Source organism: Panthera tigris, chromosome X, assembly GCF_018350195.1.
Source record: "Panthera tigris isolate Pti1 chromosome X, P.tigris_Pti1_mat1.1, whole genome shotgun sequence".
NCBI lineage: Eukaryota > Metazoa > Chordata > Mammalia > Carnivora > Felidae > Panthera > Panthera tigris.
Genome location: NC_056677.1, coordinates 65,861,837 through 65,877,562, shown reverse-complemented (window position 1 = coordinate 65,877,562; position 15,726 = coordinate 65,861,837). Strand labels below are relative to the sequence as shown.

At 34.8% G+C, this 15,726-nt stretch overlaps 1 protein-coding gene and 1 non-coding gene across 8 annotated transcripts in view; one reads left to right on the top strand and one right to left on the bottom strand.

Annotated features, from left to right (window-relative positions):
• The window catches only part of BRWD3 (bromodomain and WD repeat domain containing 3), a 219,229-nt gene that overhangs the window by 133,857 nt on the left and 69,646 nt on the right, over positions 1 to 15,726 (top strand). For all 7 annotated transcript variants that reach the window (XM_042975142.1, XM_042975143.1, XM_042975144.1 and 4 more), the window contains 7 exons: positions 1,285 to 1,452; positions 3,665 to 3,848; positions 5,859 to 5,952; positions 8,278 to 8,427; positions 10,614 to 10,690; positions 11,275 to 11,443; positions 12,816 to 12,929. In XM_042975142.1, the coding sequence (XP_042831076.1) occupies positions 1,285 to 1,452; positions 3,665 to 3,848; positions 5,859 to 5,952; positions 8,278 to 8,427; positions 10,614 to 10,690; positions 11,275 to 11,443; positions 12,816 to 12,929 (956 nt within the window). The remainder of the gene's footprint in view (positions 1 to 1,284; positions 1,453 to 3,664; positions 3,849 to 5,858; positions 5,953 to 8,277; positions 8,428 to 10,613; positions 10,691 to 11,274; positions 11,444 to 12,815; positions 12,930 to 15,726) is intronic.
• Positions 2,271 to 2,378, bottom strand: LOC122235570. Its single transcript, XR_006213622.1, has one exon. It is a non-coding gene; the product is annotated as a U6 spliceosomal RNA (small nuclear RNA).

Below are 15,726 nucleotides of genomic sequence, written 5' to 3'. Positions count from 1 at the left end.
GGCCTAGTGGAGAAACTGAGGCCCAGACAGGACAACAGGTTGCCCTTCTCTGCAACCTGAGCTCCCTCCTCACCATGGCTGCTGTATCTGATTTTCTCCCAAACCACATCTTCCTACCTTCTCTGATGTGGCCTATACTCTGCCTTTAGTTAGTCGTGGAGTTTGTTCTGCTAGTTTTCAGATTGATTTCTAGGGTATTTAGGATGAATTGGTTGTTATCTAGTTTTATTCATGGGAGGAGGCAAGCCTAGTGTCCTCCTACTCCAGCCATCTTCCCTTCAATAACATATCTCATTTATATATTTCTCTTGCATACTCTGCTCTCTACACCCCATCCCACATACCATAATGCCTTAGTTTGTTATTTGTAGGTTTTCTTCCAGGTGTGAGGTGTAGGTATTGATTTATAAATGGAATTTTATTTCCTTACTAGGGATTTAAACTTGAATTGTCCTTAATAGAGTGAAATGTTGCACATGTTTTTATGTACTCTCATAAAGATTTGTAGAGTAATGAAATGATGTTACACATTTGCTAATATTTACTTTTATAATGTCATATGTGTTAAGGGTGAGAAGCATGAATATTAAATGGGAGAAAACACTCAAAACATTTGAATAAAAAAAAATCTATAGTTCATCACACTTCATTTCCTATAGGACCTGATAACTTAGCTACTCTTTTGGATACCTTTTATTGGATACTAGAGGACAAGATGAAAAACATGTATAAGATGTATTTAAGAAAAAGAATATGGTAGTAAATAAAGTTTTATTCACATGTAATCAATGGATTTCAGTGTGTCAGTAGAAAGAATTTCTGTACTTATCAATATACTGAGGTGTTTTCAAAACAATATTTGAAAGACCATTATTTTGATTTATTTCATAAAGGAAATTCTCATGAAAGATGCAAAACATTTCATGTATTTATGGTTGAACTTAATTTAAACCTTACTCAGATCTCTACTCTGGACCTTTTGCTTGGAATATTCAATCAAGAATGTACATTTGAAAATCATAATTTAATGATTATTCTTTAAGATGATAAGACCCTCATAGTAATGGCTAATTTGGGGGCATTTGTTAAATCATACATACAAGCTGATGTATCAAACACTTTAAAAGTTCCTTACAAATACTATTTGGTATGTTTTATTTTCATCTTAATATTGTTTTTTAATTATTTGCCTGGAAATTTTATAGATTAAGGTTTGTTTCACCGTATTTAGGGTATATTAAAATGTAAGTAATCTTTTGGCTTCATATCTTTGGTCTCAATAAGGTGATGGTGAAGTGGTAGAACAAGTAATTGGGCAACAAACCAATGACCAAGATGAGAGCATTCTTGATGGAATAATCAGGGAGCTACAGAGAGAACAAGATCTGAGACTAATTAATGAAGGAGATATTCCACATATTCCAATTAATAGATCATATTCTGCTAATGGTGGTAAGTATGTATATATTTATATAATGAAGGTACTTTATTTTACTTGTACTAAGTCTGTGTAAGGAACATTTGAGATTTTTAAATAAAAACATTTTTATTAACTTACAGTTGTGATATTAAATACATCAAAGTGCCATAATATCATTGCCATTTGTTGCTAAATGTCTTAGCATCTCTTACAAGATACAGGTAGTATATTTTAATATACTGTATTCTCTTAACTCATTAATATATTTTCAGCCTTTACTTTTGTTCCATTAAGGGAAGTAAGGTACTGCAATAAGTGTTCAGCCTTTTTGTAAAAGGGGAACCGACTTACAGTTTTCAAAATTAAAACCACTGTGAATTTAAAAATTACTAACAAAAAATTTACCCTCCTTTGTTGAAAAGAAAGCAACATTATCCCCTTCCTCTCTTGAATTTACAGAAATACACTGGAAGATAAGCCCTATTCTTAGGGAATACAGATACTTTTTTTTTTTTGAGAGAGAGAGAGAGAGACAGTGTGTGCGCACATTCAAGTAGGTGAGGGACAAAGGATGAGGGAAAGAGAATCTCCAGCAGGCTCCATGCCCACCGCAGAGCCCCATGTGGGGCTGATCTCACAACTCTGAGATCATGACCTGAGCCAAAATCAAGAGTCGGACACTTAACTGATTGAGGCACCCAGGCGCCCCCAGGTGAAACTTCTGAATTGAATTTCACAACAGTTTGATATAAATTACTAGCAGTATTCTAATTTATTGTATCTTTTCCTTCACTTTATGAATCTGAATTTTATATAAATCTTAGCTTCTGTCAGTTTTACTTTTTTTTTTTTAACTATGGAATTCTTCGTGAATTTGCATGTCATCCTTGTTCAGGGGCCATGCTAATCTTCTCTGTATCATTCCAGAGTTAGTGTCCTGTGCTGCCAAAGTGAGCAGTGTCAATTTTAGTTTTATCAAGAACTATTAGTTGTACTTTAAAATGCAGTCTTTTTATGGGATTTTGGCAAATGTATTTCTTTTTACGTTTATGTAATTGTGGTTCTTTCAGGTATGGCTTTTGGAGTCCAAGAAATGAATAAAGTGATTTAAAGTTGAATAATTCACAGTATATTTTACTCATTTCCTGAGTCTTAAGTATCCCATAAAATTAAAATAAAACCATTCTTTGTTTACCTAAGGAGCACCTAATTCAGATGAGCTTTCCTTGACCTGGAACAAGATAAGATGTGGACTGATAATCCTATATATCTAGGCCCTTTCTTTCTAAGACATAAAACTTTCTTAGAACCTTGATATAGAGATTCCTTAATGAAATCAGTGTTCAGCTCTACCCTCAATAGATTTCTGTGGATAGATTTGAAATGCCATTAGTCAAGGTGGACCCACTGACTTCTATTTCCAATGTTTATTTCAATTTTTTTTTATCTTTCCTGGTGATTCTTTTAACAGTTGAATGAATGATTCAATTTCCATTTTTATTTTATTTGCAAATACAACAAAAATAAAAAAACAGGGATATATCTAGGGGCTTGAAAAGTTTCATTATTTTATTTTTCCTTTCTTTAACTGCATATCAGTTTTGAAAATGAAATTTTGATAGTTAAAAAATACTTTGGGGGGGGGGCCTTGGGTGGTTCGGTTGGTTGAACATCCACTTCTTGATTTCAGCTCATGTCATGATCTAATGGTTTGTGGCATCAAACCCCACATTGGGCTCTGTGTTGACACTGAAGAGGAGCCTGCTTGGGATTCTCTCTCCCCCTCTCTCTCTGTCCACCCCCGCTCAAAATAAATAAATTAAAAAAATATACTTTTTCTCTTATTATTTTTGAAAGCCTATTGAAGCTTTATACATAAACCTTTTAATAGGCTAAATGTAGGATTTAGGTTACAAGTTGCTTTCTGAACTAGTACTAATAAACATTTGCGAATCTACCAAATCATGTTGAATATACTTTTAGTATTTCTTGAGCATTTGGTAGACAACAGATGTGAATGTACTTTGAAAACATTTAAGAGTGATAGAAACTTTAAACATTTATTGAGTGCTTTGCTTTATTCATCACACTATAAAAAAACCATAAAGGTGGTATAGAAAATTTAGAGCAAATAGATAGCAGCATTGTTGAAAAGTACTATCTTAGACTCTTCTATTTTAGAGTACCAATGTCAAAAAATTTGGTGCCTTTGTTCAGAAAGTGGTACCTTTATTTTTGTTTTAGCTCTGAGAAGTCCAAATATGGATGTATCTTCTTCCCCAAATATTGGGCTTCGACGTAGTGGTCAAATTGAAGGTGTCCGACAAATGCATAACAATGCTCCTCGGAGTCAGATGGCCACTGAACGAGATCTCATGGCATGGAGCAGAAGAGTGGTGGTCAATGAACTAAATACTGGAGTTAGTAGGTGAGTCAATAAGGTAACATTCATAAGAAAATTGAGAGCTTTATAGTTTAGTTAATAAATTTTAATAGCTAAGGTAGTTTTTAATCAAACTGAGTTTTATATTAGTTTTTCTACATTGTTCCAGTTACTTCATTCCATAACAACTATTTAATGATCATCTTCAGTTTGTTTGGCTTTGTGCTAAATGGTTTGGGAAATACTGAAAAATGAAAAACATAGTTTGTTTTCGATGAGTTCATCGTCTCGTTTAGAAGATAAGAATACAAATACTATTAAGTAAGAACATTAGACCATATGTGATTAAGTATGTCTGTGATATATAGACCCCAAATTCAACAATAGTTCTGAGGAAACGGCCATTGATTTAATATTGGAATAGTTTGGGAGTGCCATATAAGTATGTTGTAGACCCCATTGCTTAGGGTATATTTAGAAATGCCATTTAAGTAGACTTCCTTGCATGAAAGGATTTCATTAGGATGAATTTCAAATTTAGAATACCTATCCTTATTTGTAAATCCTAACATTTGTTTTAATATCAACTCCAGGTAATCTACATAGACTGGGAATAGATTTAGAAAAGAAAAAAGGACATTAGACAGAGAATATACAAAATTTCTTAATCATGCTATCTCTTTTACCAAGCCTTTTGCCAGCTAAGCCAACAAGTAGCAAACATAATTAGTTTCACCTTTTCTTTCTACAGCAGTAATAAGAAAAAGGGAGAGATAGGTAATTTATGAACCCTTGGCGATAGAACAATTTGAAATAATTCTTTTCTCAAAACATTAAAGTGGAATTGAAAGTCAGGAGCTAAAATAGATACTTGTATGCCATGTTCATTGCTACATTATTCATAATAGGGAACAGTAGAAATAACTCAAGTGTCTGTACTCAGATGAATAGAGAAACAGAATGTGATATATATATATATATATATATATATATATATATATATATATACACACACACACAGTGGAATATTGCTCAGTCATAAAAAGGAATGAAGTTCTGATACCTGTTACAACATGGATAAACATTGAAAATATGCTAAGTGAAATACCAGACACAAAAGGACAAATACCATATGATTGCCCTTATGAAATATCTAGGTTAGACAAAGTCATACAGATGTAAAGTTGATTAGAAGTTAACAAGGGCTGGGGCGCCTGGGTGGCTCAGTCGGTTAAGTGTCCGACTTCGGCTCAGGTCACGATCTCGCGGTCCGGGAGTTCGAGCCCCGCGTCGGGCTCTGGGCTGACTGCTCAGAGCCTGGAGCCTGTTTCAGATTCTGTGTCTCCCTCCCTCTCTGACCCTCCCCCGTTCATGCTCTCTCTCTGTCTCAAAAATAAATAAACGTTAAAAAAATTAAAAAAAAAAAGTTAACAAGGGCTGGTACAAGGACAAATAGAGTTACTGCTTAATGGTTACAAAGTTTTGAGTGGTGAAAAAGTTTTGGAAATAGGGTGATGATTGTTACACAACATTGTAAATGTCATTAACACCATTGAATTGTATACCTAAAAATGATTAAAGTGGCAAATTTTATATTTAAAGGGTACTTTTGTTATCTGACTTTTTTTCTCTGTTACAGCAACACTTTATTTTTTTGATGGGTGTTATTAAACTTATTTTGGTAACCATTTTGAAATATAGAAGTATATCAAAACATCTTGTTATATACCTTAAACTAATACAATGTTATATTTCAAATGCATTTCTTTTTTTAAGTTTTTAATTAAATTCCAGTTAGCTAACATATACTGTAATATTAGTTTCAGTAGAACTTTGTGATTCATTGCTTACGTATAACAGCCAGTGCTCATCACAAGTGCCCTCCTTAATACCCATCACTCATCACCCCCCCCCCACCTCCCCTCCAGCAACCCTCAGTTTGTTCTCTATAGTTAAGAGTCTGATTTATGGTTTGCCTGTCTCTTTTTTTGTTAGTCTTTTACACCTTTGGTTTGATTTTTGGTGATTTTCTGTCACTTTGACCTTTGTTATTAGGGTTCAGGAAGAATGTCGAACTGCAAAAGGTGACATAGAAATCAGTCTTTATACAGTTGAAAAGAAGAAAAAGCCATCTTATACTACCCAAAGGGTAAGTTTAGTTTTACAGTACTTTGGGGTACACTATTTTCAAATATTTGCAGATACTGGATTTTTCAAAGGTAAGAGTTATGTATTAGGGGGCTATTTTGCTAGTTGACTACATATAGGTAACCTATTTTTTAACCTGAAGTTGAAATATATAGTTCTTATTAATAAAGTTGAAATTACACAAAGTTAGGACTGTGCCCCCAAATTTAGGACATGCTGTCATTGTAGATATAGGACATTTGTATTAAAATGCCATTTTCATATGGTTAGAGTAAAAGCTTAAAATTGTTGGCTGATCACTAATCACTGTAAAATAAATGTTTAGATACCCTAGGTCAGAGGTTGGCAGACTACTGCCCATTCCTGTTAATAGCTTTATTGGAACACAGCCACACTTATTAATTATATTACCTATGGCTGCTTTCACACTATAGAGTTGAATGAGTCCGGCAGAGATCATATGACCTCAAAGTCAAAAATATTTGTACTCTGGCCTTTTACAGAAAAGGCCCACTCTTGGCCTACCTGATCATATAGGAGCAAAATCTTATCTATACACTGGAAAGATTCATATTCCCAGTAGAAACTGCTAAGCAGAGAGTAAGATTCATATACTTGATAAGGTACATAGTAAGCCCCTTGCTACTATTCTAAGATTGAACAAACTAGTGGCGTGAGAATATATGTTCTTGTTCCCAGATTTAACCATAACTCCTGAAAAGTACAGTAACTTGGAGAGTCTAGGATGATTTTAACATTATGAAAGATATCTAGGCAATGGATACTGAATTTTAAATGTTTTTTTTCAGTATTGATAAACACAATTTTAGGTAAGTATCATATGAATATCTCCAAGTATCCTTAGATCATTTTGATGCCTACTGTCTTAATTTCTGTTGAGGTTTTCTTAGCTTATTTGATGTTCTCTGATAAGATTATTTTCTTAGAGATTTTCAATGGCTCAGATCCATGATTTATATTATTTTTAACTGCTAAGCTGATTTCTCAAATATCAGATTTGTCTGAGATTAATAAACAAAGTAGTTGAGTCTATAAACATTTTATTTATATCAAAACTGAGAAATATTTATGTATACGATAAGAAACTGGTGTTGATACTGATTTATTTATGAGGTTTTTTTAAGTTTATTTACTTTGAGAGAGAGAGAGAGAGAGAGCTCGAGGGGCAGAGAGAGGGAGAGAGACAGAATCCCAAGCGGGCTCTGCACTGTCAGTAGAGAGCCCAGTGTGGGGTTCAAACCCCACAGGGCATGATTGAGATCATGCCTTGAGCTGAAACTAAGTGTTGGATGCTTAACTGACTGAGCTACCCAGGTGCCCCTATTTACTCCTGATAACATGCGAGGGTTGTAACTGTTACATAATGGTATGTCATTAATACTATTTTAGACTTGTAAAGGTTAGAATAAAATAGTTTTCACTTTACACTGTAGTTGTTAAAATTAAGTCTTTATTTTTAATCAGTTTGCTGAATGTCATTTTTTAAAGAACTAAAGTACATATTATATTAAGAATTATATAGGAGTGCCTGGGTGGCTCAGTCAGTTAAGAGTCTGATTCTTGATCTTGGGCTCAGATCATGATCTCACAGTCTGTGAGATGGAGCCCTGCGTTGGGCTCTGGGCTGACAGCACAGAGCCTGCTTGGGATTCTCTCTCTCTCCCTCTCTTTCTGCCTACCCCACCCCCCCACATTCGTGTGCATGCACTCAATCTCTCTCTCTCTCTCTCTCTCTCTCAAAATAAATAGATTAAAAAAAGAATTATGTATATATAGGTATGATATAGGTATCGTGCTTCATCTTGTAATAAATTGTGAATAAAATGGTATATGTAAATTCTGAGTGGGCACATTCTTGCAGCCCAAACTTTCAGGACTGTCTTTAATTTGATCACAAAATTTTCAAAGTAGGAAAGTAATCAATATTAATGGAAGGTGGTTTAAATATGTGTGTGTGTGTGTGTGTGTGTGTATGTATACTTACATGTATATATACCTATACGTATATATATACATATATATGTATATATATGTATATATATGTGCATATATATATGTATATATATGTGCATATATATGTATATATATACATATATATGTATGTATATATGTGTGTGTGTGTGTGTATATATATATATATATGTAGCTATATTTTGTGTTTTCTTTTTGGGAATTTATTCCTGATTATTACCTCCACCCACACCCTACCCCTGCCCAATTGATTTGCTTTATATATATTCATTTGTGTATGTTCACTGAGCCTTTCATTTTTTTAAATCTATTTTTTTTTTTTTTTGTATTACAGAATGATTATCAGCCTAGCTATGGGCGGTCTTTACGAAGGACACAGCGCAAGCGTCAGCATACTTACCAAACACGGTCCAATATAGAACATAATTCACAAGCATCATGTCAAACTTCAGGTGTACAGGAAGACTCAGACAGCTCCTCAGAGGTTAGATATCTACTATTATTTACTCAGTGTAATTGTTTGTTTCCCAGTTAGTATTATCACCTTGGGTTTACTTTTAAAAGTCATTTTAATAGAGACTTATTTTAGTGTTTTTCTTTTAAGAAAATTATTTATTAGTAAGGCCTTTAATAGGCAAATTTGAGCAGTATAATTGAATTTCTTTAGATATCTTCTCTGATTTGTACCTAAGATATTTTGTTTGAGAATATCAGACATGCCGGCAAAAGTTTGGCTTTGGGACAGTGAGAAAAGAGAGTGAGAGGAAATCTGCCCAGAAATAAAAAGTGGAACATAAACAATGATAACTAGTTTACAGTCCTAGAACTGGTTGACTGTGTAATCAGCAGAATATGCACATTTTTCATTATTGTTGACTTCATCAGCTATGGAGATTACTAAGTGATGGTTTTTCAGATGTAATTATTCATGGTAATGGAATAGATTATACCAATTCTTTTCTTCTTCTCTTCTCCAGTCCTTTTGTTCTCTTAACAACTTTAGTTTTTAAATAGATAATTAGGGTTTAATTATCCATTGACAATATATGGCACTCCCATTTTCCTTCCACTATGGACAGTTCTTTAATCCTTATTTATTTGTTTATTTAGAGAGAGAGAGAGAGACAGACAGAAAGTACAGTGTGAACAGGGGAGGGGCAGAGAGAGTGGAGAGAGCAACAATCCCAAGCTGAAACTCATGAAACGTGACATCATGACCTGAGCCGAAGTCAGACGCTTAACTGGATGAGCTACTCAGGCTCCCTGAGAGTTCTTTAATTTTTTAAAAATTTTTTTAACATTTATTTATTATTGAGAGACAGAGCATGAGCATGGGAGGGTCAGAGAGAGGGGAAGACCCAGAATGTGAAGCAGGCTTCAGGCTCTGAGCTGTCAGCACAGAGCCCGACACAGGGCTCGAACTCACAAACCACGAGATCATGACTTGAGCCAAAGTCAGACATTTAACTGACTGAGACACCGAGGCGCCCCCTGACACGTTGTTTAATTCTTATCAATGATGTCCTTCCTTCTCTCTCCTACCTATGAAAATATTCAACTGAAAAGAATGGTTAGATATTCAGGAATTGACATTACCCTTCGAATGTCATAATGGTGTTATGGTTGTGTTTTGAAAATAATCATAATCTTACTAAATGTTTATAGTTAAAATGCTATTTTTATAAGGATTTACTTCAAAATAATCCCCCGTGTATGAGGCAGTTGGTGATGGTACAAATAAAACAAGATAGGCAGTGAGTTATTGTCTAAACTGGAAATTGTATACACAAAGGTAATTTATTCCCTCTACTTTGGTATGTTTGAAATTTTTAAAAAAAATTTTTTTTTAACGTTTATTTATTTTTGAGACAGAGAGAGACAGAGCATGAACGGGGGAGGGGCAGAGAGAGAGGGAGACACAGAATCGGAAGCATGCTCCAGGCTCTGAGCCATCAGCCCAGAGCCCGACGCGGGGCTCGAACTCACGGACCGTGAGATCGTGACCTGAGCTGAAGTCGGACGCTTAACCGACTGAGCCACCCAGGCGCCCCGTATGTTTGAAATTTAACATCATAAAAATATTGTTAATTTTCTTATGGAGAGTAATTATAGTCACTTGGCAGAGGCACATAGATACATTTTAAATTTTTTTTAATGTTTATTTATTTTTGAGACAGAGAGAGAGACAGAGCATGAACGGCAGAGGGTCAGAGAGAGAGGGAGACACAGAATCTGAAGCAGGCTCCAGGCTCTGAGCTGTCAGCACAGAGCCCAACGCGGGGCTCGAACTCATGGACCGTGAGATCATGACTTGAGCCAAAGTGGACGCTTAACCAACTGAGCCACCCAGGCGCCCCTATAGATACTTTTTAAACAATGGCCTTAACATTTAAGAGGGTTCTATTTGGGAGCCTAAAGGAGTTTGTTTAGTCTTTGAAATAATAAAAGATGTCCCATATCAATAAGATAGTAGATGTTAGGAAGCTTTAAATACCTGGTAGGCTTAGTTGTGAGTTATAGATATATGTAGAAAGATGATTATGTACATTTTACCTGGAATGTTGTTTTGTTGGAGGAAATATAGAAAGTGTTATAAAACAGGTAGTGTGTGCTAATTAATAATATGCTATTTAATAACCATATATCTCAATTGCTGGCTCCTTGTTGCAGGAAGATGAAACCATTGGCACAAGTGATGCTTCTGTAGAGGATCCTGTTATTGAATGGCAAAGTGAAAGCTCTTCCAGGTAGTTTTAATGGTTTAGATTTGGTCAAAATTATTTGTCCATTTTAAAACCAGAGTTAAAATAGTGTTTTATAGCAGAAAGAGTACTGGGTTGGGAGTCCAGAGACTTGCTTCATCCTGGTCCTGCCAGTATCTTTTTGGGTGTGTCACTGTGTGCTTTAGTTTCCTCATTTGTAAAATAAGATGCTTTGTAAATCCAAGATTCTGCATCTTAGCAGACTGTGTTTATTTATTTGAGTTTTAAAACAGCTACATGTAACCATTTCCATGGATAAGAGGCATCTTTATTTAAAGATTTTGTGACTTGGACAGGAATTTTGAATTCTATTTTATGTATCTATTTATTTTAGGAATTTTGAATTTGAAATTCTGTTATGGGAAACTAACCATTATACTTTATCCAAGAATCATTTCACTGAAATCCCTTAATGATAAAAAATTTATATTGGTATTTTTTCTGTTCAGTTAGAACAAAAACCATGTCATTTATAATGCTATTTTATTACAAAATGATCATCTTTCAATTAAAAGGCAAACTATTCCTTTTTCTAAACCTATATATTCATAATTTTGAAATATTTACAGTGATTCATCAAGTGAATATTCTGATTGGACAGCAGATGCTGGAATAAATTTGCAACCTCCAAAAAGACAAACGAGACAGGCAACACGTAAAATATGCAGCAGCTCTGAGGAGGAGAATTTGAAGTCACTAGAAGACAGGCAAAAGAAACCTAAACAAACTAGAAAGAAGGTTTGTAAATTTACAAGTTGTTTCTGTTTTTGTTTTTGCCTCTGACATTTGAATATTTAATAGTAATATTTGAAATGTTGGGGTTCAGGAACAAATGGTCAAGAAAGAATTCTTGAGACATCTTTGGTACAAAAAGGTGATTTTATTAAGCACTGGGACAGGACTCCTGGGCAGAAAGAACTGCACTGGGGTTGGGAGGAGTGGCTGATTATATACTTTCAAGTTGGGAGGGAGTTAGGGATAGCCTAAGTTTTAAGGAATTTGGAAGGAAGGTTTCCAGGACCTTGAGGGCTACCTGTTATTAGGAAAAGGTAATTTACTACTGTCTAGTAAAAACTTAGTCCCTATGCTTAGAGGATGATTGCTAACATCTATCTTGAGAGGGTATAGATAAAGGAAGTTTCCAATGGGATTTTTACAGGATCTTGGAGGTCAGGCTAATGTGAGGCTAAGGTTGCCTTTTGCCTCTAACAAAGTTTTAACATTGAGGCAGGTAAGTTCCTTGAGGAAGGTCACTCTTCCTATCTCAGGCACTTGTTAATGGGCTATAAATTGTAAGGAAGTTTAATTTCTTTGAAATTTTGCTGCCTTTCTCCACATCAATAACACTTGAGTTTTCTCTAAAAATAACATTCCATCTGAGAAACTAAATTGTTTAAAATGACTTTAAAAGAAAAACTTTTAAATTTTTTGTTACCAAAAGTAGAGACTAGAATATCTTCGTTGTTATGTAAACATATTGATAATCACTTTTTTAAATATAGTAGTTTTAAATGATAAGCCACTAGAGAATAAAAGTGTTATTCTTGTCATGTTTCCAGTCATAAATTTCTTTCCATTTTTGACTTGTAAAATGAAAGGGTAGAATAAATCATGTAGGACTTCTTCCATTTCTTTGTTTTTATTTCATCCCAGTGATGGTTTCTCTTCACTATGATTTCATTTGGACTTTATAAAGACTTAATCCACATAGTTTTTTGAATAGTACTTAAAAAATTTATTATGTACATATTCTGTATCCTCTTGCTTTAGTAGACAGAATTGTCTTCTTGACTGTCACCATTTTATTGGCAAAAAATTATTTTGTTACTTGTACTTGAATTCACATGGTATTCTAGGAACGTGAAAATTTGTGGTTTTTTAGATAGTATATAATGTCATATTATTATCTGTCAGCCAAAATTGAGCAATATATTAAAGAATTCACTTGATTATTTTATTGGTACAGATGTACATAATTACTTGATAAATAAAAATGCTTAAAATTTGTACTTTTATGTTTTATTATAATCTGATTTTTTAAAATATTGTTACTTTTCATACTACTGTTCATATATATTTATGGTTTATATATTTGTGAACTATATTTTAGAAAGGAGGACTGCTTTCTATGGCAGGTGAACCCAATGAAGAATGGTTTGCCCCTCAGTGGATTTTGGATACCATACCACGACGTTCCCCATTTGTCCCACAGATGGGAGATGAGGTAATTGTTACCAGTTATAATCTTTTTCTTTTGGAACCTCAAGAATACTCACTTGAATCAGTCTTAGGGCATTTATATTCTCTATTATAGCTATATGTACACTGTCTTAGCAGCTCTCCTCCATTATATATTTCTTGTGGACAGTGATTGAATCTTATTAATTTTTATATCTTTTGTGTTGTCAAAAATCTACCTCTATGCTTCAGAGCCAAAACATAATGTGAAGACAGAGTTTGGGATAAAGAGGCACAATAGCTTTATTGCTTTCCCAGGCAAAGGAGGCTGCAGCAGGCTATGGCCTTCAACAACTGCAAGCCCACTGGAGGGAGGGGCTAGAGAGTGTTTTAGGGAAATACAGAATCCAACTGATTTTGACAGGAATTGCGTACTTGCTACCAGCCTCCTTTGTCATGTCTTTAAGATGGTACCAGGTTGCTGAAACAAAAGGCTAAAGGGAGGAGGGGAGGTTTGCAGAAGAGACGTAAAAGGTTACTTTAAAATCCAGCTTCATTGGGGCGCCTGGGTGGCTTAGTTGGTTGAGCGTCCAACTTCAGCTCAGGTCATAACCTCGCTGTTCCTGAGTTCAAGCCCCCTGTCAGGCTGTGTGCTGACAGCTTGGAGCCTGGACCTTGCTTCAGATTCTGTGTCTCCCTCTCTCTGCCCCTTCCCCGCTCATGCTCTCTCAAAAATGAATAAACATTAAAAAAATAAAATAAAATCCATCTTTGGGGCGCCTGGGTGGCTCAGTTGGTCGAGCGCCCGGCTTCGGCTCAGGTCATGATCTCGCGGTTTGTGAGTTGAGGCCCTGCGTCGGGCTCTGTGCTGACAGCTCAGAGCCTGTAGCCTGCTTCGAATTCTGTGTCTCCCTCTCTCTCTGCCCCTCCCCTTCATACTCTGTCTCTCTCTGTCTCTCAAAAATAAATAAATGTTAAAAAAAATTAATAAAAAAAAAAAATAAAATCCAGCTTCACTAAAACGTTTGTGTAGCCATTTTGATTTTTGTTCAACTTTATGCTTTAAGCAGTTTCACTTCTAATACTTGGCACAGTGTCTCCAGTATATTGAAATACATTGTTTGGCTGGTGAAGTCATGAAAATAATTGTCTATTTTTAACTTACTTTCTACTTAGCAGAATTGAGTGGTATTTGGAGTCCTAATTCAAGTCCTGATATTCTTTTTTTTTAAAAAAGCCCATGCCCAACCTGATAGAGAATATGCTAGAGGATAACTACCTTTTTCAATGATTAGAGGAACGTCATTTCATGAGACAGTCCTTCCTACTAAGCCTGTGATTGAATAATATAACTCTATTTATGATTACTCAGTCAAAAATTGATTTAAATTCTATCTGGTGAGAAAATTTTTTATTTTTTTATGAAAATTATGTTAAATTATAATATTTTAACTCTAATTGGCTTGTACATTCTCTGATATATTGAATAATAATTCATATTATTAAAATGTTTCCTTTTGTAGTATGTCTTCCAGTAAGTATTGGACTTTTGAGCAATGCTTGTTTGTTTGGTTATTTTAGTAGAACATGCTGTGATGAATGCTGTATTAAAAAAACCTAAAGAGATTTTTCAGGGGCATATACAAAATCATGATTTCTTGTATTTATTGCCTGTTTTTATGGAAGCTTTAGGGGAGGAATTTTTTTAAGTTTTTATTCAAATTCCAATTACTTAACATAGAATTTTATTACTTTCAGGTATGCAGTATACTGATGCCACACTTCCATACAACACCCAGCGCTTATCACAAGTGCACTCCTTAATCTCTAGCACCTATTTAACCCATAACCCTTACCTACTTTTCCTCTGGTAACCATGAGTTTATTCTCTATAGTTAAGTCTGTTTCTCCATTTCCCTTGCTCTCTCTTTTTTTCCTTTGTTCATTTGTTTTGTTTCTTAAATTCCACATATATGTGAATTCATATGGTATCTGTCTTTCTCTGACTGACTTATTTCATTTAACATGATACTTTCTAGCTAAACCCATGTCCTTGAGAATGGCAAGATTTCATTCTTTTTGATGGCTGAGTAATATTCCATTGTATGTGTATATATAGTGTCTGTGTATATAGTGCAGAGCCCGCTTGGTGTTCTCTCTCTCTCCCTCTGTCTCTGCCCCTATCCTGCTTGTATGCATGTATGATCTCTCTCTCAAAATAAATAAATAGGGGTGTATGGGTGGCTCAGTTGGTTAAGCAGTTGACTTCAGCTCAGGTCATGATCTCGTGGTCTGTGGGTTTGAGCCCTGTGCTGGGCTGTTTGCTGGCAGCTCAGAGCCTGGAGCCTGCTTCAGATACTGTGTCTCGCTCTCTCTCTTCCCCTCCCCTGCTTGCTCTCTGTCTCTCTCTCTCTTTCTCTCAAATAATAAACGTTAAAAAAATTTTTTTTAAATAAATAAACTTAAAAAAATGTAAAATCTCCTACTATTGTATAACCACCAGTTAGTTCCTTTATGTTTGTTATTAACTGTTTCATATATTTGATTGTTCCATTGTTGGGTGCATACATATTTACAATTGTTATATCTTTGTGATTGTCCCCTTTATTATGCTATCTTGCCCTTTTTATCTCTTGTTACAGTCTTTGTTTTAAAGTCTGGTTTGTCTGATATAATTATTGCTACTGTAGCTTTCTTTTGACATGCATTTGAATGATAAATCCTTCTCCATCCCCTTGATTTCAATCTGTAGGTGTCTTTAGGTCTGAAATGAGTTTCTTATAGACAGTGTATAGATGGGTCTTGTGTTTTTATCTACTTTATCTATTCTTATATCCTAGGTC